General features: G+C 46.4%; 1 protein-coding gene across 14 annotated transcripts in view; it reads left to right on the forward strand.

Annotated features, from left to right (window-relative positions):
* Nucleotides 1-26,102, forward strand: part of LOC115088383 (eyes absent homolog 4-like) — a 545,124-nt gene that overhangs the window by 338,621 nt on the left and 180,401 nt on the right. For 9 of the 14 annotated variants that reach the window (XM_029596587.1, XM_029596586.1, XM_029596590.1 and 6 more), the window contains one exon: nucleotides 17,615-17,707. The exons of 4 other annotated variants lie outside the window; for them this stretch is intronic. In XM_029596587.1, coding sequence (XP_029452447.1) covers nucleotides 17,615-17,707 — 93 coding nt within the window. The remainder of the gene's footprint in view (nucleotides 1-17,614; nucleotides 17,708-26,102) is intronic. One more of the 14 variants, XM_029596598.1, reaches the window with a different exon arrangement.

Here is a 26,102-nt window from a genome sequence, read left to right on the forward strand (position 1 = left end):
AAAGAAAATCATAATTAGCACAAGTCTACTTTTATTCTCAGTAGGCGCATGTGCAAACCCATTAAACATGATCTGAACATTTTTTGTAACTCTTTGGATCCTGTTCAACAAAATGCCAATGCAGCAAGTCTTTGGAGGATTGTGGGCAAGAGGCAGGTGCCCCCAGGAGACTGTACATCAGATTCAGGAGAAAGTGAGGTTTCAAATGTCAGAGCATCAGATGGTGTCGTATATAAGCCTTAGCTCACTCCCTTGGCTGCATTCAGAAGGGATTTCTCTGTCCCACCGTAATTGTTTTTGCCGACAATTGGACATGTCCTTGATGACGCTTCATGATGAAGGAGTCTGAATGGCAACAGCTACAAGGTAATATCTAAAGTCTCAGGGATATGGAGGGAGCTGGGAGAAGCTTATTAAACTTGTTAATTGACACAGAGAGATTTTAAATGAGATGGGATCTTTTGTTTAAAAAAAAAAAGGTCAAAAAGTACAATAAAAGAAACAAAGATAAGTAATCAATAGCAGGAACTTTGACTGTGTGACCGAAGCCTTCAAAAGCTCAGTTGGTAGCATAATACAGAAGAATGAAGTTTTATAGTTTGTCATTGAAAAATATCCTAAAAACATTATGATTGTCCAAAAAAAAAAAAAATTGGCATAGATTATTGGTTCACACACAAGAAGAAGAGCCCCATAGGCCAATGGCTCTCAACCAGTCCTGCAGGCACATCGAAGGGTCTGATTTTCAGGGTAGCCACAATGAATACGCATGAGACAGATTTGCATGTACTTTGCCTCCAATGCATGCAAGAATCAAGCCCTAAACATAAACATACAAGCCGTAAAGCCCGTTAAAACGGGCTACATCCCTCTGTCTCTCACCTCCCCCTCATTCTCTCTCCCCTCACTCTTCACCACCCCCCTCCCCCACCCACTCCTCTCCACCCTCCCTCTCCTCTCACTCAGTACCCCCTCTCCCTCACTCCCTCCTCTCCCTCACTCCCTCCCACTCAGTCCCCCTCTCCCTCCCACTCACTCAGTCCCCCTCTCCCTCCCTCCCTCCCACTCAGTCCCTCCCTTCACCCACCTCCATTTCCTCCCGGCGCCGTAAGCGCGACTTCCCGCAACCCTCACCCGGCTCCATTGACTCCTCCCGCTCCTGCCGGCAGATCTCGGGGGGGGTGTCACTCCCCGCGCGCGCGGCAGTGACCCCCGCGAGATCTGCCGGCAGATCTGGGGAGGAGAAGTAGCGGCACCGCGCGCGCGCGGCGCCGCTGCTTCTCCTCCCGCTCCTGCCGGCAGATCTCGGGGGGGGGGCGCGGGAGTGACACCCCCCCGAGATCTGCCGGCAGATCTGGGGAGGAGAAGTAGCGGCACCGCGCGCGCGCGGCGCCGCTGCTTCTCCTCCCGCTCCTGCCGGCAGATCTCGGGGGGCGCGGGAGTGACACCCTCCCCCCCCCCCCGAGATCTGCCGGCAGATCTGGGGAGGAGAAGCAGCGGCACCGCGCGCGCGCGGCGCCACTGCTTCTCCTCCCGCTCCTGCGGCCCCACCGCCATTTTTTTTTTCTGATCGACGTCCTTGCCCGCACATGCGCAGTAGAGCTGCGCTCTACTGCGCATTTGCGGGCCGTCGGTCACAGGCCATTTATAAGGTAGATAGGGGCAGATTTTAAAACCTGCGCATGGGCGCAGATTTGTTCGCGCAACCCCGCGCGAACAAATCTGCGCCCGATTTTATAACATGCGTGCGCAGCTGCGCGCATGTTATAAAATACAGGGTCGGCGCACGAGCAAGGGGGTGCACAATTGTGCAACTTGCGCGCGCCGAGCCGCGCAGCCTGCCTCTGTTCCCTCCGAGGCCGCTCCAAAATTGGAGCGGCCTCGGAAGGAACTTTCCTTCCGTCCTCCCCGCATCTCCCCCTCCCTTCCCTTACCTAACCCGCCCCCCAGCCCTACCAAGAACCTCCCCCCTTACCTTTGTTGAAGAAGTTACGCCTGCCGGGAGGCAGACGTAACTTACACGCGCCGGCAAATGGCCGGCCCGCAATCCCGGGCACAGCGGCAAATGGCCACTGTGCCTGGAGGCTCAGGCCACACCCCGCCACGCCCCCGGACCGCCCACACCCCTCCCCTTTTTGCATGCTCGGCATGCACAGGGGGGTTACGCGCGTAACTCTTTTAAAATCCGCCCCATAGGGTTTCTTTTCAGTCAGTACTTGTTGGTACTCATTACCTTTCTTTTTTCTCTTTGCATCAGCCCCTGGGAAATGACAAGAAGGAAAGGACTGGATTAGGCAGCAGAGCAGCTCTTCTCTGCTCTCTTACGTCTGCTCCAGCCTCAGCTCTCTCTTATACTGATCTCTGCAGATTGCTGCCTGGGAGGGGAGGGGATGGACAGAGCAGGAAGCGGAGGGCTCTTCTCTGCAGGGCATTGGCCAATAGAGCTGGAGCATCAGTGCTGTAGGCCTTGACCAGGAACAATACAGAACCTGGCAATTGTCCATAGCATTAACCATTCCGCACCCTGTAATTTTCATTACTCTTCTAAGCATAATCGTGTATTTTTTCTTTATGTATAAAAATCTGAGAAAACCACCAGTGGAGGAGGGAGGGAGAGAGAAAAGTCACCAGTGGGGGTGGGAGGGAGGAGTAGAGAAAGAGAGCGAGTGGTGGCTTTCTCTCGCTCTCTCTTCCCCAGCTAGTGCTTTTCTCATGCCGCGATGGTGGCAGAGGAGGAGCAGCAGGTAAAATCACTGCTCTGCTATGACTCCTGCAGGTGGAAGAGAAGATGGGAAGGGGAAGGATCATGCCGTGGCTGAACCCTGCAGCCAGTTGCAGGGAGCAGGAGAACTCTGTGGATGCAGAGGGGTTGAGGCAGTGGGTGGATGCCCCAGTTCCTGCCTGCATTCTCCCCTCCAACACACACACACACACACCAAGGCCAGCATCTGAGTACCACGAGCTTTCTGGGCAAAAAAAAAAAAAAGCACTCTGGTGTGTGTTTCTGTATATAGACAGATAGATATTCATATTCAGTATGAGTATGCAGAAAACCAGACCAGTTAAGTGTGCCTCCAGGACTGGCTGAGAACCATTACTGTAGACACTTCATTAATGTCTTCCCTCACCCGTAGTCATCCCCACAAAAGACTTGTTTAAGAAAAATATATAAATGCCATTTATTTGTCTCCGGCATATTCATGGGTACAAATGCATTTACTCCTGTACCCGACTGGCGTATGTTTAGCCCCAAGCAGTTTTACAGTCATGCAGCTCCTATTACATGCAATGGAAATGATTTTAACACCAACATATTGATAATTAATCAGGATTTAAGAATCCTGTGTATCCTCAAAACATTAAGAAATGCAAATCCTATCAGATGAGAATGGATGCCAGGAAAATATTCAGAGATAGAGAGACCAGGATAAATCACGTGCATCCATGTGGGTGATGGCAGAACCTCCCGGCCACTCATGTAGCCATGGAGAAAGCTTCCTGTCCTTTAGATGATCCTCCTCGTACTAAAAAGAAGGAAAAACCTTTGCTGATGCACTGATCCAAGATGTCTTCATCTCTGTCTGAGAAACGAAGAAGAAAGAAAGGCAATGAAAAATTATAGCACCACCTTCATGGCGTTGAGCCCCAAGAAACCGGGACTCTTAAAGACTACTAGCCACAGACTATTACGATAATGTGAAATATTAGGTGTACATGAAAATGAGGGATGGGTGAATGGATGGGAAATGGGCATGAATTGATGCCAGGACCCCATTCCAGTTCACAGCACTGCTCCATTATAGACGACCTGCAGGAAATGGGTGAGATTTTATGCTGCTTTTGGCACAGCACGGAGGAAACCAGGCACTCAGAACACCCGGTGATGAGTGTTTCCTTATAGGTCATTAGCTATGCCAGCCAAAAGGGTAATGACATCTATACCAATAATTATGGCCTTGCCAGCCCATGCAGTTGATTGGTCAGCAGGCTGTACTGATTGAAAAGGAGGGCTGTCATTATAAACCAATGCAGCCTGATATCTCCACTTCAGTGAAGTTAGATGTTCATGTGCATGAGTGTGGTCCATCTGTCCTTCCTTTACTGGTGTTCAGTCTGGTGTTGTTTAAATCTATTAATACATGTGTGGTCTTAAACTTTCTTTCTTTCTAGCACAAATAGTACACACTATGCTCTCTAGCAAGGGTTGCCAAGTCAACCCAGATCACTCAAACAAGCTAATCTAGTCCTACTTTTGCTCCATTACATAAATGTAATTCTGATTATCTCATTGATTTCCCATAAATTATCAGAACTACAACTTCATGCATGCAATTGGGAAAATCAGGACTGGGTTGAGCCTCTTCAGTTAACCTGGGGTGAGCTGGCAACCCTGTCTGTAGCTCCTCTTGAATCTGAATTGAATCCATCCTGCAGTAATCTCTTTCACAAGCAAAACTAGTGCGGATCAGCTGCAGTGTATCACTTCTTAATCAGTTCTTGCTTCCTTCTTGGATCCTCTGGTGGCCAGCTTCTGTTTAGTTCCTGTTTTGCTCTTTCCATGTTTTCTGTCAGTTGCTCACCCATTCCATTTTCTTATAAAACTGCATCTATTTTGTCAATGATCTTTGGCACACTTGGGATGAATTTCTTGACCTCACCTCTGCTAATTTGTTGCCCTTGTTTAGTGCTTCGGATTCCTGTACCTTCACTGCGTGAAGATCCTCACTTATTTTTGCTCTTCATTTCAAATGTACTAATGGCTCTGGCCATCTTCATCTTGGCCATAAGCCTGACAGTATGCAGCCCTAGGATGGATTTAGTGGAGAAAGATGCTTTGTAATTATTGAAAGGTGTGCTTGTGATGGACATTGTCCTCATTCATGTTCATGAGCTTGTAAGTAGAGTAGGACAAGACAAGTGTGCAAAATGGTTTGATATAGTTTTAGATATTTCTTTTCTTTTCACTTGCATGGGAACCATTTTTAATTGTTAGTGAGGGAGTATACTGGAAACTCCCTCAAACTACCTGAAAAGACCAGCCACAGAGATCTAGCCAGGTTTTCCTTAAGGATCCTTAAGGATCAGCCCAACAAGGGATTCTGGGCCCAGAGAGGATCCCTTCAGCCTAACATAAATTGGCAGGCCCCAGGGAGCAGGCAGAGACCTACCATATGCTAAAACCTGTTATTTCTAAGGACTGTGTATTACCTGAAACTAAGGTGAGCCGCGTTGTTTTGAGTTGACTTTTCAGGACTATTACCTCAGCTAAGCTAAGCTAAGCTGCATTGTTTGTTTGAATTGCCTTTTTTCACTGTAAATAAAGTGCACCTAAGGAACAGCCGGAGTCTGCCTCCTTTTTCTTCTGGCTGTGTCCAAGCCGCTACTACTTGAGTTACCACATATGGTGGTAGCAGTGGGATTTCTTGCCTAAGCAGGAAACATAGATGAGTCCACAGCTTTCAGCAAGAGAATAAGAAAATAAAAAACCTTTGCACAGTTTTTTTTTCTTTTTACTGGGGCCTTCCAGCTTTGTACAACAGACCAAGGAGGCTATCTCCACCTATATAGTCAGGGGTCAACTAGTGCTTAAGGCCCGGAACGGCCAGCAGGTTTTTTTTGTTTTCCCCGCACTCCTAGCCCCGGAGAGATACATAACTTGCAGGCAGCTCTGTAAGCAGGGAAGAGATGGAGCAAGTGATCCATGTCCTTGCTACAGAGCAGCAACAATTACAAAACACCCTGAAAACACAAATTGATCAACAGCAGGCATTGTGAGAGCAGGTGGTGCAGCAGCAAACAGTGCTAAAGCAAATCGCCCAAGCTGGGCAAACAGCCATGACCAGTCCACCTTCAGTTCCACCCACACTCCTTAAGATGATCCCTGGAGAAGAACCAGATGGGTTTTTGAAAAACTTTGACTGCACAGCATGACTGACAGGCTGGCCAGAGGATGGGTGGGCTACCTATCTGGGGAATCTATCTATTCACCATGGCTAGTCAAGATACCTACCAAACAGCTAACTCAGAAAGGAAGGCCACCCACCAGAAAGTTAAGGCAGCCATTCTCAAGTGAGTGGGACTCACCCTGGAAGCTTACCAACAGTGGTTTCAGCGGAGAATTCTTCAGACTGTTGAAAACTCTAGGATCCTTTTCCACAGACTAAAACACATCAGTTGGAAATGGCTGTGCCCAGAAGGGAAGACGAGGGTGGAGATAGCCAAAACAGTTTTAATGGAACAATTCCAGGTCAGCCTAGAATGGCTGATGAGACAGTAAGCCTGCCGACACTCGAACTTTACCCTGGAGAAGGCCCTAGAAGAGGTTGAGGCCTATTACCAGGTCCAGACCATAATGGAGGCTCCAAGGTTCCTGGAGATGCCACCCGACTCAGGAAGACGTCAACAGAGCTCTAAGAACCAGAGGCCCGACAATCAATAGTGCAGACCTGGCTGGACTTTACACCTCAAGCAAAATCTTCGCTGGACCACCATGTTTCAACTGTGGAGAAAGGTACCATTTTACCCAAGACTGTCCATATAGGGGAGAGGAACCAATGGACATTAATGTGTGACCCCCTGTATTTCTACTTTCATGATTTTGGTTGAGCTAGATGGTGTTGTGTTGGAACATAGTGCTCTGGGAGTATGAAAATGCTTGATCGGAGAGATTTGGTGAAGCAAGTCCAAATTGACTATGACAAGGTAGTGGCTCTGGCATGCATTCATGGTGACCATTGACAATATCCAACAAGTCGGGTATGACTGAAGACCCCAGCTGGCCAAGATATGGTTGAGGTGGGAGTACTCCCTTGGCTACCCTACCCCGTGATCATTGGACAAAGATCAAGTGTCTCTGGAACTAGCTTACAACAGGCTCATCCAGCTACAATCAGGAAGAATTGGAGTTTCCAGAACTCTTTCCATGGGATGACAAGGATATTTTTCATAAAGACTCTCCTATGTCCCGGAGGCAACTCTGACAGGACAGATACACCTATGCTGCTAATCTAAAGGCAGCGGGGAGGAGGATTCAGAGTCAAAGGGAGAACACCACCCACCCAGAATGTCTTACCTGACCACCTTGGATTGGGAACCATGGGAAGATCCAGGAAATTTTAGGTGAGTTCGGAGGGAGGATTAAATCTTTAAGTGGGACCAAGAGCATAAACAATAGGTGGAAGGAAAGATAGTCCTTGGAGCACAGCTTAAAGACTCTGTTCCTCCCTATTTTGTGATGAAAGGGGATTTACTTTACAGAGTCACAAAGGGAAGTGTGGGAGGGGAAGTGATAGAACAGCCCCTAGTTCCCAAACCCTTTCATCAGCAGGTCATGCAGTTAGCACACAGTCACCTTTTAGGGGCTCACCTAGGGGAGGAAAAGACCTGGGAAAAGATACTAGTACAGTTCTATTGGTCAGGCCTTCATAAATTCTGCCCTTCCTGCCAGATCACAAAACCTGCCAAAGTATGGGCAGCACCTCTCATACCAATGTCTATAATTGAGACCTCTTTTGAAAGAGTGGGCATGTATCTTCTAGGGCAACTAGAGAGATCAACTCAAGGAAATAAGTACATTCTCATCATACTGGACTTTGCCACAACACATCTGGAGGCAGTGCTTAACATGAAGACTCCAATGGTGGCAGCCGTCCAAATGGAGGTTTCTTCATTACTTGGGCTGCCCAAGGAGATCCTATCAGATCAGGGTACCCCTTTCATTTCCAAAGTCATGAAACAACTCTGAACCTTGCTCAAGGTAAACTCTGTGGACCTCGATATATTTCCCACAGACCGATGGCTTAGTCAAGCATTTCAATCAGATGCTCAAACAAATGTTGAGGAAATTTGTGAATGAAGACAGCAAGAACTGGGACATATTGCTATCCTATGGCTGTTCGCAATATGCGAAGTACCACAGAGTTTGATGGGGTTTTCCCTATTTGAGTTGCTATATGGGAGGAGACCGAGAGGAAATGGACATAGCTCATGAGCAAACCCTGGGCAGGACCTCATTGACTATGACCTCCAAGTGCAGGATCACCTAAAAAAGGCTGGGGAAGCAGCCTGTCTATGTCTGGAAAAGGCTCAGAGTTCTCAAGCTTAAGCTTAAAGTCATCCCACGGTCCAACGAGTATTTTAGCCAGGGGGGAATCACATCCTTGCCCTCTTTCCATCATCAGAAAGCAAGCTGTTAACCCATTGGCAAGGACCCAATGAAGTTTTGGAGAAAACAGGGCATGTGGATTACAAAATAGCTCAGTCACATAAACAAAAGAAAACTCAAATCTACGACTTAAACCTAAAGAAATGGGTGGCACAGGAGTGTGGCATGGTACAAGAAGGAGAGTTTGGTCCAGAGGTCAGGCCTGAAGTGGACTGAACCCAAGTTCCTTTCAGAGTATAGCTGTCCAGTACATAGACAGCTGACTTAAAGCAGCTGGTAGAGAAAAACAAGGATATCTTCTTGAACCTTCCCAGCTGATGCAACATGACATCAGAACGTCTCTTGGAGTTGTGGTACGGCAGCAAGCCTATAAGATTCCCAAGGTCAGGCACCACATCATCAAGACCAAAATAAAGGAGATGCTCTAGCTCAGAGTAATAGAGGAGTCTAACTGATTTGGTCCTCACCCATAGCATTGGTACCAAAGCCAGATGGGCACATAAAGTTCTGTATCAACTTTAAAAAGGTTGAGTACTCAAAACTCTCTGTCTGATGCTATGAGTGGATGAACTGATTGAGCATCTGGGATAGCCTAGTTCATCTCTACTCTCGTTCTTACTAAAGGGTATTGGCAGGTGACTCTCATGCCATCGGCGAAAGAGAAGACTCTGTTCTCAATGCCTGGTGGACTTTTTCAGTTCACCGTATTCCCATTTTGCCTTCATCGTATCCCAGCAACATGATTGGTCGACCACCTGTTCTGCCCACATCAAGGGTAGCCACCTGCTTGGATGACATTGTGGTCTACAGCCCTGATTGGAAGACACATCTTAGCCAACTTTAGGCTGTGCTAACCAGTCTGAAGAAAGCAGAATTAACAGCTAACCTAAGAAGTGCTTGCTGGGAGAGCAAAAGGTCCAGTATCTTGACTACACTGTGGGGAAGGGCAAGGTCCATCCACAGACCAGGAAGATCAAGGTGATCACTCGGGTGCCCATCCCACACACAAAAGCGAAAGTGAGAGCTTTTCTGGGCCTTATGGTGTATTCCCAACTATTCAGAGAAGACAGAGCCACTCACAAAGCTATTGGTAAAGAAAGCACCAGAGAAGGTCCAAATGTCAGAGGAAGCAAAGAAGGCCTTCAGAGCCTTGAGGGAGGAATGTGCTCTGAACCAGTCCTGATAAGCTTGGACTTCACCAAACCGTTCATGGTGCAGACCAATGCCTCAAAGATGACATGGGGGCTGTCTTAGTCCAAGGGGAAGGATAGCTTATAACAGCCTGTGGTATACATTAGCTGGAAGGTGATACCACGCAAGAGGTGTTACTCAATAGTTGAGAAGGAGGCATTTGCAGTCAAGTGGACTTTAGAAGCCTTGCACTGTTACCTACTGGGATGGCACTTCACACTCATAATGAACCACCAACCACTCCTATGGATGAATAGGAGCAAGGAGATGGATCCTGGTAGAGGTTTGCAGACAAAAAGTTTACGTTGAATCGTTGATACGTTGTTGTGGAGGATCGATTCCGTTCAATATGGAAGTATGGAGAAATCCATACATTGTGGATCTGTCCATAAGTGTCCCGGTTCCCTAAATAAAAATTTAAACCCTCCACCCTCCTTAATCCCCCCCCCAAGACTTACCAAAACTCCCTGGTGGTCCAGCGGGGAGTCAGGAAGCCAGCCCTGCACTCCTTTGCGATTTCCTCACGGCGCCAATAGCCTGTGTCACAGGGGCTGCCCGTGCCATTGGTCAGCCTCTGTCACATGGTCACTGGCGCCATCTTGTGCTCCTACCACGTGACAGGTAGGTCATGTGGCAGGAGGTCGCTCCGGGACCCCCGCTGGACCCAACCGGAACTTTTGGCCAGCTTGGGGGGGCCTCCTGACCCCCCAAGCTGGCCAAAAGTTCCGGTTGGGTCCAATGGGGGTCCGGGAGCGGAGGCGCGGAGGAGCACGTGACGCCGGCATCACTCCGCTCCGGCGTCACGTGCTTCTCCGCTCCGGCGTCACATGCTCCTCCGCTCCCGGACCCCCGTAGGACCCAACCGGAACTTTTGGCCAGCATGAGGGGGCCTCCTGACCCCCCCCAAGCTGGCCAAAAGTTCCGGTTGGGTCCTACGGGGGTCCGGGAGCGGAGGAGCACGTGACGCTGGCGTCACTCCACTCCGGCGTCACGTGCTCCTCCGCTCCCGGACCCCCGTTGGACCCAACCGGAACTTTTGGCCAGCTTGGGGGGGGTCAGGAGGCCCCCCCAAGCTGGCTAAAAGTTCCGGTTGGGTCCAACGAGGGTCCCGGAGCGACCTCCTGCCACATGACCTACCTGTCACGTGGTAGGAGCACAAGATGGCGCCGGTGACCATGTGACAGGGGCTGACCAATGGCACGTGCAGCCCCTGTGACACAGGCTATCGGCGCCATGAGGAAATCGCAAAGGAGTGCAGGGATGGCTTCCTGACTCCCCGCTGGACCACCAGGGAGTTTTGGTAAGTCTTGGGGGGGTCAGGAGGGTGGGGGGTTTAAGTGTTTATTTAGGTTCAACGTATTCAACAGAAATATGTTGATTGAATATGTTGAATACATTGGAACTCGCGATGCGTTTCTCCTCAAACATTTTTTTTCTCTTTTAAAAATATAAGTTGCTTTTTACATATGCGTTCAAAACGAATGCACACCCCTAGATCCTGGCCCTATAACACTTCAACTACAAGATGCAGCATAGGGCAAGAAGGGAGAATGCCAATGCGGATTTCCTGTCAAGATATGTGTCCTTTGTATGGGCAGACACTCATCCCAGCAAGGCTGAGCTGAGGGGGAGGGTATGTGAGGGTGTATATTGGAAACTCCCTCAAACTACCTTAAGGGACCGGCCACAGAGATCTAGCCAGGTCTTCCTTAAGGATCAGCCTCGCAAGGGATTCTGGGCCCAGGGAGGATCCCTTCAGTCTAACCTAAATTGGCAGGGCCCAGGGAGCAGGCAGAGACCTACAATATGGTAAGACCTGTTATGTCTAAGGACTGTGTCTTACCTAAAGCTAAGGTGAGCTGTGTTGTTTGTTTTGAGTTGACTTTTTTTCACTGAAAATAAAGTGCACCTAAGGAATAGCTAGAGCCTGCCTCATTTTTCCTCTGGCTATGTCCAAGCTGCTACTTCTCCAACTACCACACTGCTATACAGCTTTCCATTTAATTTCCTTCAATTCAATTCAATTTTTCATCAGGAATGAAATATTTCTCTTTCTTTTATGTTGCCTTTTCCGCATTGATTCATGTGGAGCTTGATCTTGTATACGTTTTTGAGCCTAATAAAATGGGATAGTGTGTTAACTGACATTTGAGCAAGCGGTTTGGGTTTCTTATACTTAGTCTGAACTGACACCAGAAGAGGAATGTGTTCGGATGATTTCTTCCTCCCATTTACAAGTGTTAGTGATGTCAGGAGAGAAACTTATACCCAAAAAGGCATCATGACAGTCAGGCATATTATAATGAAGCTGAAAATATATATGTGATTTGATATGAGGGCTAATCAAAAAAAAATGACTAAATAGAATTTAACTGAGATATTTAGGGTCTTTGGGCCTTATTTTGTATGGAATTTCATTGTAGTTTTCATTGAAATTAAGTTTTTCTAATTCTCATGGTAAATTGGGCCCCAAATTAATATTTTGTTCACTTTATATCTTGCCAGTCAAAACTATGTTTTACTTCCTGTTGTTTGGATTTAACTTACTTATGCTTTTGACGTCACCTAGTTTTTAATTCGCTTGCAGAATTTTTTTCCCTTTTCCGTACCTCTTTTGCCAGCCGTCTTATAATCTAGGTACTTCTAGACTTTGTACCACCGAAATGACTGCAGGCGTTTTTCTGAAATATTAGTACATTGCATCAGGATCCTGCTTAGATGAGAGGCACTGTATGAATGGTTATTATTAGGATGCCATGTCATATCACTATAGTAATTCCTTTGATTAAAATGATCTTGCTGTGTGGCATAGTGTGATAATTACAAGGATTCACTGCAACAGCCGTTCAGTTAATTGATGTGACTAATGCCGTCCAGCTTTTGCTGGACTAACCTGTTCATCCAGTTAACCTCAGCAGGCAAGGGAGATGATACCTTACTGTCATAACTTTCAGTTCAGTTATTATTGGCTGTGTTGGTCCTGTTTGTAGTTTGTAACATAAGACTCTCCTTTGGATGATCTCACAAGTCAATGGATGGTTTTGCAAGCTCATGAGCATCATCTTTGGATAATTCTCATGTTGGTCCAATAAAAGGTATCTCAGCCTGCAAAGAATCCAGTGTTATTCAGGACAAATAAGACCACTGTGACTCTGCAGTGTTCTGGTTCCATGTTCCATGCCTTTGATTCCCGAACTGCGCTGTTTGGGAGACCTGATTTTCTAAAATTGCATTCTTTTAGTCACAGAATGGGAGACATCTAGGAGAAGATTGGGCCTCTGCGGTTTCTTCCCTGTCTGTCTGATTTTACCAGATAGCCCTAGCAGTTTAACAAACCTAAGGCCTGCAAGGGGTGTTAACATTTTTTCACAATTTAGTTTCTATAAAAAACATGTATAAGCATATTTGAAACCAGTTTTCAGTCATTCCAAGATAACCAAAGTTAGTTCAGTTTTAAGCTTTAGAATGGTTTCAGACTGATTTCAAGCTCATTTGGAAAAGAAAGTTAAAAGGACTGTACAAGGTTTATTGTTTTCTGTGGTAGAAACCACAATAATGCTTTTGTAACGTGAGTAGTATTGGGTGTCCAGATATTCACTTTGCATTTTATGTGAAAAAGTTCACTGTTATTTAGCTCAAGCTCCTAGCTGCTTTGAACCTTCAGAGAATTATAAGAAATTGTAAATACAGAAAAAGTCCAGGTATTTTGATGCATGCAAGAAATAGGAAATTTTATGAAAGAAAATACTGGTGATAAAGAAAATAAATACAGAGTCCCTAATTACATATGTGTGAGAGATTCATACACAGTATTCAATATTGGTCGTAAATACTTCAAGGCCAGAGATGATAAATGATGTGTTTTTTGTGTACAAGCAGCCAGTGATACGTTAGGTAAAATTTATTTTTATTTTGCATATGCTTACATATGACTTCATGGTGTGGATCAGGGATGGCGAACTCCAGTCCTCGAGTGCCGCAAACAGGCCAGGTTTTCAGGATATCCACAATGAGCACGCATGAGAAAGATTTGCATCCAATGGAGGCAGTGCATGCAGATCTTTCTCATGCATATTCATTGTGGATATCCTGAAAACCTGGCCTGTTTGCAGCCCTCGAGGACTGGAGTTTTGCCATTCCTGGTATAGATTGTGTTACAATGTACTATGTCGCTGCTCATTCTAGTATAGTGAGCAATTACCACGCAGTCTGTTCCAGCTATCAATAAGTTAAGGGGAGAGTCTTCAGGTTTTACAGTTAACAAAAGGAAACTGAATGTAGATGGGTATAGCAAAAGCAACAAACAGTGTAGAGTATAGAGAATATACAGTACTATCCATTAAGTTGACTGGGAACAAAGTCTCTTGCTGCGTGCTGTGCCACTGATTACTCATGTTCATACCAGGCAGACAGCTGGCAGTCTACGGTTGTCCCATTGGTCTGCCATGGGTTGTCCTAGCAGCTGACTTGAGTTCAATTGAGCACAGCCCAGCAACCCACAGGAGGCTGCAGGTTATCCGAAGTTATAAACCTGCCCTGGGACTGACACATGGTGGCTTCCATAAAACAATTGAACTTACTTCATGCATATCAAAATACCAGAGGAAATCCATCTGCTGAACTTCCCTGATTTATTGGTCAGCAATGTCTCCCCATTGCTGGCTTTTTTTAAACCACATTTTGCCATAGATCAAGGAGATTCAAAAAATTGGCAATTATAAAAATATATCACATATTTTCATACATTATATCATAATTAGTGACACATATATTGATTAGAAATGTTTATTGTATACAAAAATTGTATCTAAACACTTCAATACATTTTACAATATTTATTCTTCATCGGATACATCGAGTGAATATCAAATTTTCAAAAAACACAACCATTAAAAACTACCATTCATACACACATCCATACAATTTTAAAAAATCTGACAATTTTGCACTCCCTTTTTTTATAACACCATTTCCCCACAAATTTATGCTTCTTTTTACACTCCCTTTATACTCCCAACATGTTTCGCCACTCAATAGGCTTCTTCAGGGGAGCCTAATGTGAATCCTTGCTAATACCAATCTTCAACGATCTTCTCCAACAATTCACCCAAATGTATCCTCTCTATAAAAATAATATTCCAATAACGATTATTAATCATAATTGTACAACATTTATCAGAAGATTACTCCTTCAATCCAAAAAAATGCATCAAATATTCTATCAGTACTGCTATACAAACCTCTCTCTTCAATTCCTCTTAATTCTTCCACTCTGAGGATAAGCAAAGGTTCTACACAATTTCACCTTTGTTTTCTAAAAAACAATCACAAAAAAACATAGAAATGCCCCTACTTCTTCAGAATTCAATTCCACCCGTCCTCACAATAAACTTTAAAGGACTGAAAACAAAACTGAAAAAAACCTACTGCCAAAGTGCTGCACTCCCAATCTTTCAACGGGTCCAAGCTTGATGTCGGGTGATACTTTGGATCAAGCTGTTGGTGGTCATAGCCCATGTAATAAATGTGGGGTATGTAGGTTTTCCTTGACAATCAAGGATTTTGTGTGTCAGGCTACGGGACGGAAATTTGTTTAGAGATCAGTGACCACCTGTGAATCGGCATCCGTGGTTTATGCCAGAAAGTGTCCATGTGGTTTATTTTATGTAGGAAAGATAACCAGAAAGGTGAAAACCAGGATAATGGAACATTGCAGCCGGATTTGAAATAATGTTGAGACAGCCCCTTTGGTTGCCCATTGGCGTGAGCAAGAACACTTGACTGAGGATCTGATGTTTTTTGTACTCCAAACTATTACAAGTAGAAGGGGTGGGGATGTGAACAAAATGTTATTAAGGGCAGAACAAAGATGGATTTTTTTCTTTAAAAACTTTAATACCTATGGGTTTGAATGATCGGGTGAATTGGGCAGCTTGTCTCTGAATTGTAGCCTTTTTGATGGGCTGTAGCTTTATTTATAAGGTAGAGGGCCGGATTTTAAAAGGGTTACGCGGATAAGGTACGCGCGTAACCCTTTTAAAACCCCCCTGCGCGTGCCAAGCCTATTTTGCATAGGCTCGGCGGCGCGCGCAAGCCCCGGGACGCACGTAAGTCCCGGGGCTTGCCTGAGGGGGCGTGTCGGGGGCATGTCGAGAGTGACGTGTCGTTTTCGGGGTGTGTCCTGGAGCATGTTTCTGGCTCGGGGGCGTTTTCGGGGCGTGGCCGAGTGCCCCGACACAACGGCCTGTGTCGGGGCCTGCCGCGCCGGCGCGCGTAATCCAGCGTACTTTTTGTTCGCGCGCGCTTAGAATTATAAAATCTACCCCATAGTGAAGAGCCTTTTAAAGAACTTTGTTTTTTGAGAAACAGCTGAGAGAAGAGCCCTTTAAATGACTCTTCCTTTTAGAAACAGCTGAGTGAACGTAAGTATGTTCAGAAAATGTAGCTTTTTGATTGGCTGTGGCCAGATTTATGCAATAGGGAGCCCTTTAAACAATATTTCCTCTTAGAAACAGCTATGAGATGGGATGTAAGAAGGCTGAGAAGTTGGGAGTGTCTTTGTGCTCTTTTTGTCGGTAGTTTTCCTTGAATGGTGTTCTTTTTGGATAGGAGTTAAAATTAACTTTTAAGAATTGGCTGTAATGTCGCTTGTGGTCTTTTTAGAAAGGGAGTAAGAAACGAAAGTAAAATTGTGGTGTGGACCCGTTGAAAGACTGGGAGTGCAGCACTTTGGCAGTAGGGTTTTTTCAGTTTTTTTTCAGTCCTTTAAGGTTTATTGTGAGGACGGGTGGAATTGAATTCTGAAGAAGTAGGGGCATTTCTATGTTTTTTTGTGATTGCTTTTTAGAAAACAAAGGTGAAATTGTGTAGAACCTTTGCTTATCCTCGGAGTGGAAGAATTAAGAGGAATTGAAGAGAGAGGTTTGTATAGCAGGGCTGATAGAATATTTGATGCATTTTTTTGGATTGAAGGAGTAATCTTCTGATAAATGTTGTACAATTATGATTAATAATCGTTATTGGAATATTATTTTTATAGAGAAGATACATATGGGTGAACTGTTGGAGAAGATCGTTGAAGATTGGTATTAGCAAGGATTCACATTAGGCTCCCCTGAAGAAGCCTATTGAGTGGCGAAACATGTTGGGAGTATAAAGGGAGTGGAAAAAGAAGCATTAATTTGTGGGGAAATGGTGTTATAAAAAAAGGGAGTGCAAAATTGTCAGATTTTCTTAAATTGTATGGATGTGTGTATGAATGGAAGTTTTTAATGATTGTGTTTTTTGAAAATTTGATATTCACTCGATGTATCCAATGAAGAATAAATATTGTAAAATGTATTGAAGAGTTAGATAAAGTTTTTGTATACAATAAAAATTTCAAATCAATATATATGCCACTAATTATGATATATTAGATCAAGGAGAGGCAGTTAGACCATTTCACTGGAGGAATATTTCAAAGAGGAATATTTTTTGCTAGTCGCTTGATATTTTGTTTACATTAGAAATTGTAGTAATTACTTTATAGTAAAAGGCTCCAACATACTTATCTATATGTTTCATTAAAGGTCGTAGTGCATAAAAATTTAGGCTGACAGAATTGCTTTTCAAACTTGCACCAGTAACATTTAAACAACAAGACAGGCTAGAGGTCCTGTGTCAAAAACAAGGCTATTGTAAAAGAGATATACATAATTTCACATTTTCGACATCTTGAAGATGTTATTCAGTGAGAACAAAAACCTACTGCCGTGAAGGATGCTGTTAAAGTCAGTAGGTTTTAAACGATGGTTGTCCACTTTTCAGATGGACTTCATCCGGAATTTATTTTGAATTATTTATAGATAGGAAAAGTTGATATCAAAATCTCTATTATAATAAAAAGGGAAAACTGAAAAAAACCTTGATAGTCCAGGTAAGAGGACTATCAAGGCTAATGCAGAACCAAAGAGTGAAAAAGTGCAGTTCAGTCTGTCATACTGGCCGCAGCCTTAAGTCACCCATGCTGACCATGGGTTGAGTGGGAGAAGGGAGACAGGGATGCAGAGAATCAGAGAGTGATCACGTGACTTTGTAAAAAGAATCAATAAAATGCATGCTTGTTTCCCGGTCTATAACCATGGGCTATCCTTCCTGAGTGTCTACTCCTGTCCACTGCATGCATGTTCAAGCTGTAGTATCACCAGTAAAACTGGCATGAGGTCTTCGTTGTATTTTTAGACGTAAAATCTCATGTCTACTTATTCTTCTATGTAGTGTCTCTTCTTGCAGTCAAAACAGAGCCCATGAACAGCAGTGAAACAACAACAACAACTGGAGATGGATCGCTTGACACATTTACTGGGTCAGGTAAAACCATAACCTCACATATTATTACATACCCACTATTACCATAGTACATTTTATCAGGTTGCCTCGGGTGTTTCTAAACTTTTTGCAACAGTGTGGCTGAAATTGAGGTCAAAGATTTTTTACTCTATTTTTTTTTTTTTTACTGGCTCTTTAAATAGAAAGGGGTAGATTTTATAAATTTCCGCGCGCGCGTACTTTTGTTCGTGCACCAGGCGCGAACAAAAGTACGCTGGATTTTATAAGATACACTCGTAGCCGCGCGTATCTTATAAAATCCGGGGTTGGCGCGCGCAAGGGGAGCGGCCTCGGAGGGAACTTTTTTTCCACTCCCCCCGCACCTTTCCCTCCCTTCCCCTACCTAACCCACCCCCCAGCCCTATCTAAAACCCCCCCCACACACACCTTTCTTGGCAGATTTACGCCTGCGGAAAGCAGGCGTAAATCTGCGCGCGCCAGCAGGCTGCTGGCGTGCCATCGCCCGACCCGGGGGCTGGTCCAGAGGCCTCGGCCACGCCCCCGGGCCGGCACCACGCCCCCGGGCCCGCCCTCGAAACGCCGCGTCACTCTCGGCACGCCCCCCCCCCCGACACGCCCCTCCATGCAAGCCCCGGGACTTACGCGCGTCCTGGGGCTTGCGCGCGCCGCCGAGCCTATACAAAATAGGCTCGGCGCGTGCAGGGGGGGGGGGTTTGGGGTAGGTTTTCGGGGGGTACGCGCGTATCGTGCGCGCGTACCCCTTTGAAAATCTACCCCAAAGTGTCTTCCTAGACAAAATGTTATCTTGTGAAGAAATAGTGTCTTCATTTGGGCCCTGGGTAGAGTGCAGCTCTATGTTTTTTAAACATTGAATTTTCCTTGCTATTTTCATTTAAGGGGTCCGTAAATAAGAGAGAGAATTATCCAGCCCTGGCTGGTGTATTAGCAGGCAAAGGCACTTTTATTTATTCAATAGTAGCTGGGACTCAAAGGGATAGGGGCATGCAATCCTATGACTTAGCCCTTGAGTGCCTGCCACCTCGGGGTAATCAAGCTTTGTTGCAAAGTGCTTGCATTACTTAATCTTTATTAACAAAGATTATGCACTATGGTGGATGTTTCTTCTAGCAGCGAGCTTGTGTTCAAGAGATGTGATGGAGTGAAAAGATGCTTTTTACAAGAAGTGTTCTTGGAATTAGGGGATTCTAACAAAGGGAATCCAGGATATTCCAGCCGTGCCAGTGCAAGAGCTGTGTGAGTGAAAGAAGATACAATAGTCCAGTTATTTTGATTGTTATTATTGTCACTTCCCTCTCAAACGCTGATAATCTGAATTATCAGCTGTATGTAACTTTTTTTCACCCGGGTGCTCAAGCTGTTTCAGACAGCCTTAGATTGCTTATTGGCGGGGCAACCTCCGTGCTTCTTGCTGCTGAGGTCAGTTAGGAGCCCTGAGTTTCTTAGCAGGCCTCTCCTCGCACCACAGAGCCATAGGTACAATCACCGCGATGCGCCGACGCCCATGTGCCGGCTCTGTTATTGCGCAGGCTGACTTTGGAGGGGGACTCTGAATTCTGCCACGCTGACTGCAGGAACTTGGAATCTGTAAGAGGTTGATTTGGAAGTAGAGGAAGCCAAGGGAGTAAAGGTCAGCAGTTGCACATGAAAGTTTGTTTGTATAAACCCTCAAGTGCTCCTGACAGTTGTCGAGGGACTGGGAGAAGTTCTCTTTAGACCTGGATTAAAGAAGCAGCTTTTTATGAACATGGGATAGAAAATACACAGTTACCCATGCTATTTCATTTATTGTAACTATAGTAATGTTAGCATCCTTTCTAATGTGCATAATATTGCACATAATATTTTCAATAATGTGCATAATATTGCACATTATTTTCACATTATTATGCACATTATTTTCAATAATGTGCATAATATTGCACACCTGCATGAGCAGGTGTGCCTAAAGTTACGCCCGTATTTTTATCAACTGTTCAGTGAGAGCCACACAGCATAAAAATCCATGTCACATGAAAGCACATCTGCATGTTTCTGTAGATGCACATTTTTTAATGTAGAGATCCACATAGTTTGTACTGACATAATATAAAAGTATGCACATATATTTTTATTTATTTATTTATTTAAAATCTTTTCTATACCGTCATTAAGCGGTTGCCATCACAACGGTTCACAATAGGGCACATAACTATATGTTTTAAATAGTGTCTAGAATTCTAACAATTAAACAGGTGCCATCAAAATACTGTGACATAGTTTCTCACAGGACAAGCAGGATGGTAGTCCTCACATATGGGTGACATCATCAGGATGGAGCCCAATCACGGAAAACTTTTGTCAAAGTTTCTAGAACTTTGACTGGCCCCTACTGGGCATGCCCAGCATGGCACCAACCCTGCAGCCAGCAGGGGTCCCCCTTCAGTCTTCTTTTTCTGCGCAGCAGTAGCCTCGCGGATTAGGAGCTCTGAAGAGATTCCTGACAGGAATTTTCCTCACGGAATTTTCTAAAGTTAAATTGCCCCACAGGTGTCCCTCCTCTAACTTTTCTCAGGCCGGTAAGTTTTTTGACCGTCTGCCGTCGATTACCATCGAGTTTGGCCCTCGCGGCCTACTGGCCGTCGACCGTACCGCGGCTCGATTTTTTTCTATGGCCATGGCGTCGGGGTTCCGTCGGTGCCCGGACTGTACTCGCACGATGTCTATAACAGACCTCCATGGAGTCTGTGTAATGTGTTTAGGCCGTGAGCATGATGTCCTGACTTGCACCAAATGTGCCCTCATGACACCAAAAGGTCGCAAAGCCAGAATGGAGAAGATGGAACTCCTCTTCTGTGCTCAGACCCCGACGCCGTCCATCACATCGACGTCATCGGAACCGGCACCGTCGACATCGTGCCAGCATCATCCACCGTCCGATGACCGTCCGCCATCGACGTCTTCATGGCCATCGACGCCCGCTACTCCCCATCAGGATCGAGGGGATCGCAGGGAAAAACATCGACATCGTAAGACTTGGACCGTTGAGGGAGCGAAATCATCAACTTCGCCACTGTCCGAGCCACCGTCGAAGAAGCCCCGTCCAGGAAAGGCACCGACCATTCCTGCGACCGGGTCAACGAGGCCACCCTCACCCGATCAGGGTTTGGGAGTCGCGATTCCGCCTGTAAAGGTGGTCCCTCTGACTGTGCCTCTGCCTCCCTCTTCTGTTCCGGAGCCGGGGCTGCTTGCTCCAGGTCTCCGAGAAGAACTGGACTGGCTGGTTCAGGAGGCCATCGTCAAGGCGATGCAACGGCTCCAGGTTCCTCCGGCACCGACTGTGGAACCGGTCACCGAGCCGGTGGCAACAGCGTTGGTACCGCTGCTGTTCCGGATGGAGGCGCTCCTGACCGCCCTTCCACTAGTGGTTCCTGGGTCTCCGATGGCTCCGGTGCCCGCCCCGTTGACAACTTCATCGGGAGGAGAAACACCGTTCTGCATTCCTCCATTGGGAGTTCTGCCTCAGCCATCGATGCCGATTCATCCCTCGCCACCGATTCATCCATTGGTGCCGATACGTCCATCGGCACCATCGATGCCGGCACCGAGGCCCTGGGGGATTCCTCCGATTTTCTCGGAGCCTCAACCAGGACCTTCGGGTATCCAACCCCCTTCCCATCCTACAGGTCAGTCTGCTGATCCTTATGACACCTGGGACGATGATACTTCCACAGACACCGATGATTTACCTTCACCTCCTTCTCCTACTGAAAGTAGAAAGCGTTCTCCTCCAGAGGACCTTTCTTTCATTAATTTTGTGAAGGAAATGTCTGAGTTGGTCCCTTTTCAACTTCAGAAGGCACAGGATGATAGGCACCAGATGATGGAGTTGCTCCAGTTCCTGGATGCCCCTAAGGTGTTCACTTCTATTCCCATTCATCAAGTTCTTCTGGACCTCCTCAAAAAGAACTGGGAGTACCCTGGCTCCATTGCTCCAGTCCATAGGAAAGCTGACACTACCTATTTAGTGCAGTCAGCCCCTGGCTTTCAAAAATCTCAGCTCGACCACCACTCAGTTGTGGTAGAATCGGCTCAAAAGAAAGCAAAAAGGATGAAACCTCACTCATCTACTCCTCCTGTTAAGGAACAGAAGTTCCTGGACAATATTGGTTGATGAGTGTTCCAAGGAGCCATGCTCATCTCCAGAATTGCTGCTTATCAGATGTATATGACCCAATACAATAGGGTCATCTTCAAACAGATTCAGGACTTCTCTGAAACCCTGCCTGACCAATTCCAAGACCAGCTTCAAACCCTTGTAAACAAAGGATGTGAGGCAGGAAAGCATGAGATAAGGACAGCTTATGATATCTTCGACACCTCTACTAGAGTGTCTGCAGCTGCCATTTTGGCAAGACGATGGGCCTGGCTCAAATCTTCTGACCTTCGCCCAGAAGTACAAGACAGGCTATCTGACCTACCATGTGTAGGAGACAATCTGTTCAGTGAACAGATCCAGCAGATGTTGGCTGAATTAAAGGACCATCATGAGACCCTTAAACAGCTCTCATCGATACATTCTGACAAGACAGCCCTTCAGGAAGGACTCTAAGAAGTTTTTCTTCCGTCCAAGGAAGTCCTATCCTCCACCTGCAAGGTCCCAAACTATGAGACCTTATCAAAAGCCTCAGCCTCGCCAGGCCCGAAAGCAAAAGCCACAAGCAGCTCCCCAGCCGGGGCCTGCTTCAGGTTTTTGACTTTCACTTGGAGAGCAGCAGCCTGATTCCTCTGCCAAGCATACCAGTGGGAGGTCGATTGTGCCGCTTTCACAACATGTGGCACTCAATCACAACCAACCAATGGGTGCTAGCAATCATTGCTCAGGGTTACCACCTAAACTTTCTCGCTCTGCCACCAGACTCACCACCCCTGCAAGCGTGGAGACTATCCGACCACTCCGTCCTTCTGGAGCAGGAGGTTTCCCTCCTTCTCCAGTTAAGAGCAATAGAACCGGTCCCACTCTCTCAGCAAGGCCTAGGGTTCTAATCCCGGTACTTTCTGATCCCCAAAAAATCCGGGGGAGTTCGTCCAATTCTGGACCTACGTGCTCTCAACAAGTACCTCCAGCGGGAAAAGTTCAAGATGGTAACCTTGGGCTCGCTTCTACCGCTTCTGCAAAGAGGAGACTGGCTCTGCTCTCTGGACCTCCAGGACGCATACACACACATTGTGATCACTCCAGCTTATCGCAAGTACCTCATGTTTTTAATAGGCCCCAAGCACTATCAATACTGAGTGCTTCCATTCGGCCTAGCGTCTGCACCACGAGTCTTCACCAAATGCCTCGTAGTTGTCGCAGCTTTCCTCAGGAAAGAAGGTGTTCACATCTACCCCTATCTGGACGACTGGTTAATCAGGGCACCAACCCAGCAAGCTACTCGGTCGTCCCTCGATTTGACCCTACACACTCTAATTTCTTTAGGATTTCTCGTCAATTACGGAAAATCCTATTTAGTCCCATCTCAAAACTTGTCATTCATTGGGGCAGACTTGGACACTTTGCAGGCAAAAGCCTTTCTACCTCGACAACGAGCGCTAACACTCGTGGCCCTCGCTCACCAGTTGCAATCTCAACATACAGCAACAGATCGCCAATTCCTCATCCTGCTGGGACACATGGCATCCTCCATCCATGTTACACCAATGGCCCACCTGGCCATGAAACTCATGCATTGGACTCTGAGGTCACAATGGATTCAAGCTGTTCAGCCTCTGTCGACCATTGTCCACGTCACCAACTCTTTCCGTCTGTCTCTCGCCTGGTGGAAAGATCAGATCAATTTCCTCCAGGGACTGCCTTTTCAACTGCCAGATCCTTAACTCAATCTCACCACCGACGCCTCCAACCTCGGCTGGGGAGCTCACGTGGACAGTCTACAGACACAAAGATCTTGGTCTCCAGAGGAAGCCAAACATCAGATAAACTTCCTAGAACTTCGAGCAATGAGATATGCTCTCAGGGCTTTTCATGAACGCCTATCAAATCACGTCATCCTGATTCAGACGGACAACCAGGTGGCCATGTGGTACATCAACAAGCAGGGAGGCACAGGCTCCTTACTTCTGTGTCAGGAAGCTGCGCAGATTTGGGCGGAAGCACTCTCCCACTTGATGTACCTCAGAGCCACCTACTTGCTGGGAGTGGACAATGTCTTGGCAGACAAACTGAGTCACATCTTCCAGCAACACGAGTGGTCTCTCAACCCCTTGGTAGCGACCTCAATCTTTTGACAATGGGGATACCCCCAGACAGACCTCTTTGCGTCCCCTCAGAACCACAAAGTGGACAATTACTGCTCCCTCATTCGGAGCGAGCGCTCTCAGCCCAGAGATGCATTCTCCCTCTCGTGGGCAACTGGTCTGCTCTATGCATTCCCTCCACTTCCTCTTCTCTCGAAGACTCTCATGAAGCTACGTCAGGACAAGGGAACCATGATCCTGATAGCACCTCACTAGCCACACCAAGTGTGGTTTCCCATACTCCAGGATTTCTCCATCCGCAAGCACATTCCCTTGGGAATGGACCCGCATCTGATCACTCAAAACAATGGATGCCTACGCCATCCCAATCTTCAGGCCTTGTCTCTGACGGCATGGATGTTGAAAGGTTAATCCTTCAACCACTTAACCTTTCAGATTCGGTTTCTCGTGTCCTGATTGCTTCACGGAAGCCTTCCACAAGAAAATCTTATTCCTATAAATGGAAAAGGTACACATTATGGTGCACTTTGCAGTCCCTTGATCCCTTTTCCTGTCCAATACCAAGGTTTCTGGACTATTTCTGGCATTTGTCAGATTCAGGTCTAAAGACCTCTTCCATCAGAATGCATGTTGGTGCGGTAGCCGCCTTCCATAAAGGTGTCGGGGATGTCCCTATATCAGTACAACCCCTCATAACACGCTTTTTGAAGGGCTTGCTCCATATCAAGCCACCTTTACGTCCTCCGGCCCCTTCTTGGGACCTTAATCTGGTTCTCGGTCAGCTCATGAAACCACCATTTGAACCTCTTCACTCCTGTGACCTAAAATATCTCACATGGAAAGTGATTTTCCTTTTGGCTATCACTTCAGCTCGCAGGGTTAGTGAGTTACAGGCCCTAGTTACCTATCCGCCTTACACTAAACTGCAGGACCGGGCGGTACTCCGCACTCACCCTATATTCTTACCTAAGGTAGTCTCGGAGTTTCACATTAATCAATCCATCATACTGCCTACCTTCTTTCCCAGGCCCCATTCCAATCCAGGGGAACAGGCTCTGCATACCCTTGACTGTAAACTGGCTCTAGCTTTCTATCTAGACCGTACAGTTGCCCACAAGAAGAGCACTCAGTTATTCGTCTCTTTCCATCCCAACAAATTAGGGCAACCTGTGGGTAAGCAGACTCTCTCCTCCTGGTTGGCGGACAGCATATCTCTTTGCTACCAGCAAGCAGGCATTCCTTTTCAAGACCGTGTTAAAGCACACTCTGTGAGGGCCATGGCGACTTCAATAGCACACCTACGATTGGTGCCACTTCCTGACATTTGCAGGGCTGCTACCTGGAGCTGTCTCCATACTTTCGCAGCCCACTATTGCTTGGACAAAGCCGGATGACAAGATTCCATCTTCGGCCAGTCTGTCCTGTGTAATTTATTTCCAACGTGACGTACCCACACCCTTCTGCCTGCCCAGTGGGGTTCAGGATGCCCTCTACCAAATTTCACCCCAGTTGTTGTGCCTGTTGCACGCCATTGGGTGCATTTGGTGCATGTTCGGGCATCCTCAGCTCGGTACTCACCCATATGTGAGGACTACCATCCTGCTTGTCCTGTGGGAAAGCAAATGTTGCTTACCTGTAACAGGTGTTCTCACAGGACAGCAGGATGTTAGTCCTCATGAAACCCACCCGCTGCCCCGCGGTGTTGGATTCGTAATGTTTTATTGTTTTATTTTTTCGGCACTGCCTGTAGCTATCAAATAAGACTGAAGGGGGACCCCTGCTGGCTGCAGGGTTGGTGCCATGCTGGGCGTGCTCAGTAGGGGCCAGTCAAAGTTCTAGAAACTTTGACAAAAGTTTTCCGTGATTGGGCTCCATCCTGATGATGTCACCCATATGTGAGGACTAACATCCTGCTGTCCTGTGAGAACACCTGTTACAGGTAAGCAACAATTGCTTTCATTATAAATATTATTTGGTGGGTGTTATAAGTCGTGTCCAGTTTTCTCTGTCTCAGCTATAAGATAAAGTACTACTTAAAAATTACAAGAAAGAATTAGAATATATAAAAATGAGAAACACACGCATTAAGACGAACAAGTGTGTGTGGGGGGATTTAGCTGACCGCAACCAACACTTCCCTGGTTTCTCCTCTCAATTC

Source organism: Rhinatrema bivittatum, chromosome 3, assembly GCF_901001135.1.
Source record: "Rhinatrema bivittatum chromosome 3, aRhiBiv1.1, whole genome shotgun sequence".
Classification (NCBI taxonomy): domain Eukaryota; kingdom Metazoa; phylum Chordata; class Amphibia; order Gymnophiona; family Rhinatrematidae; genus Rhinatrema; species Rhinatrema bivittatum.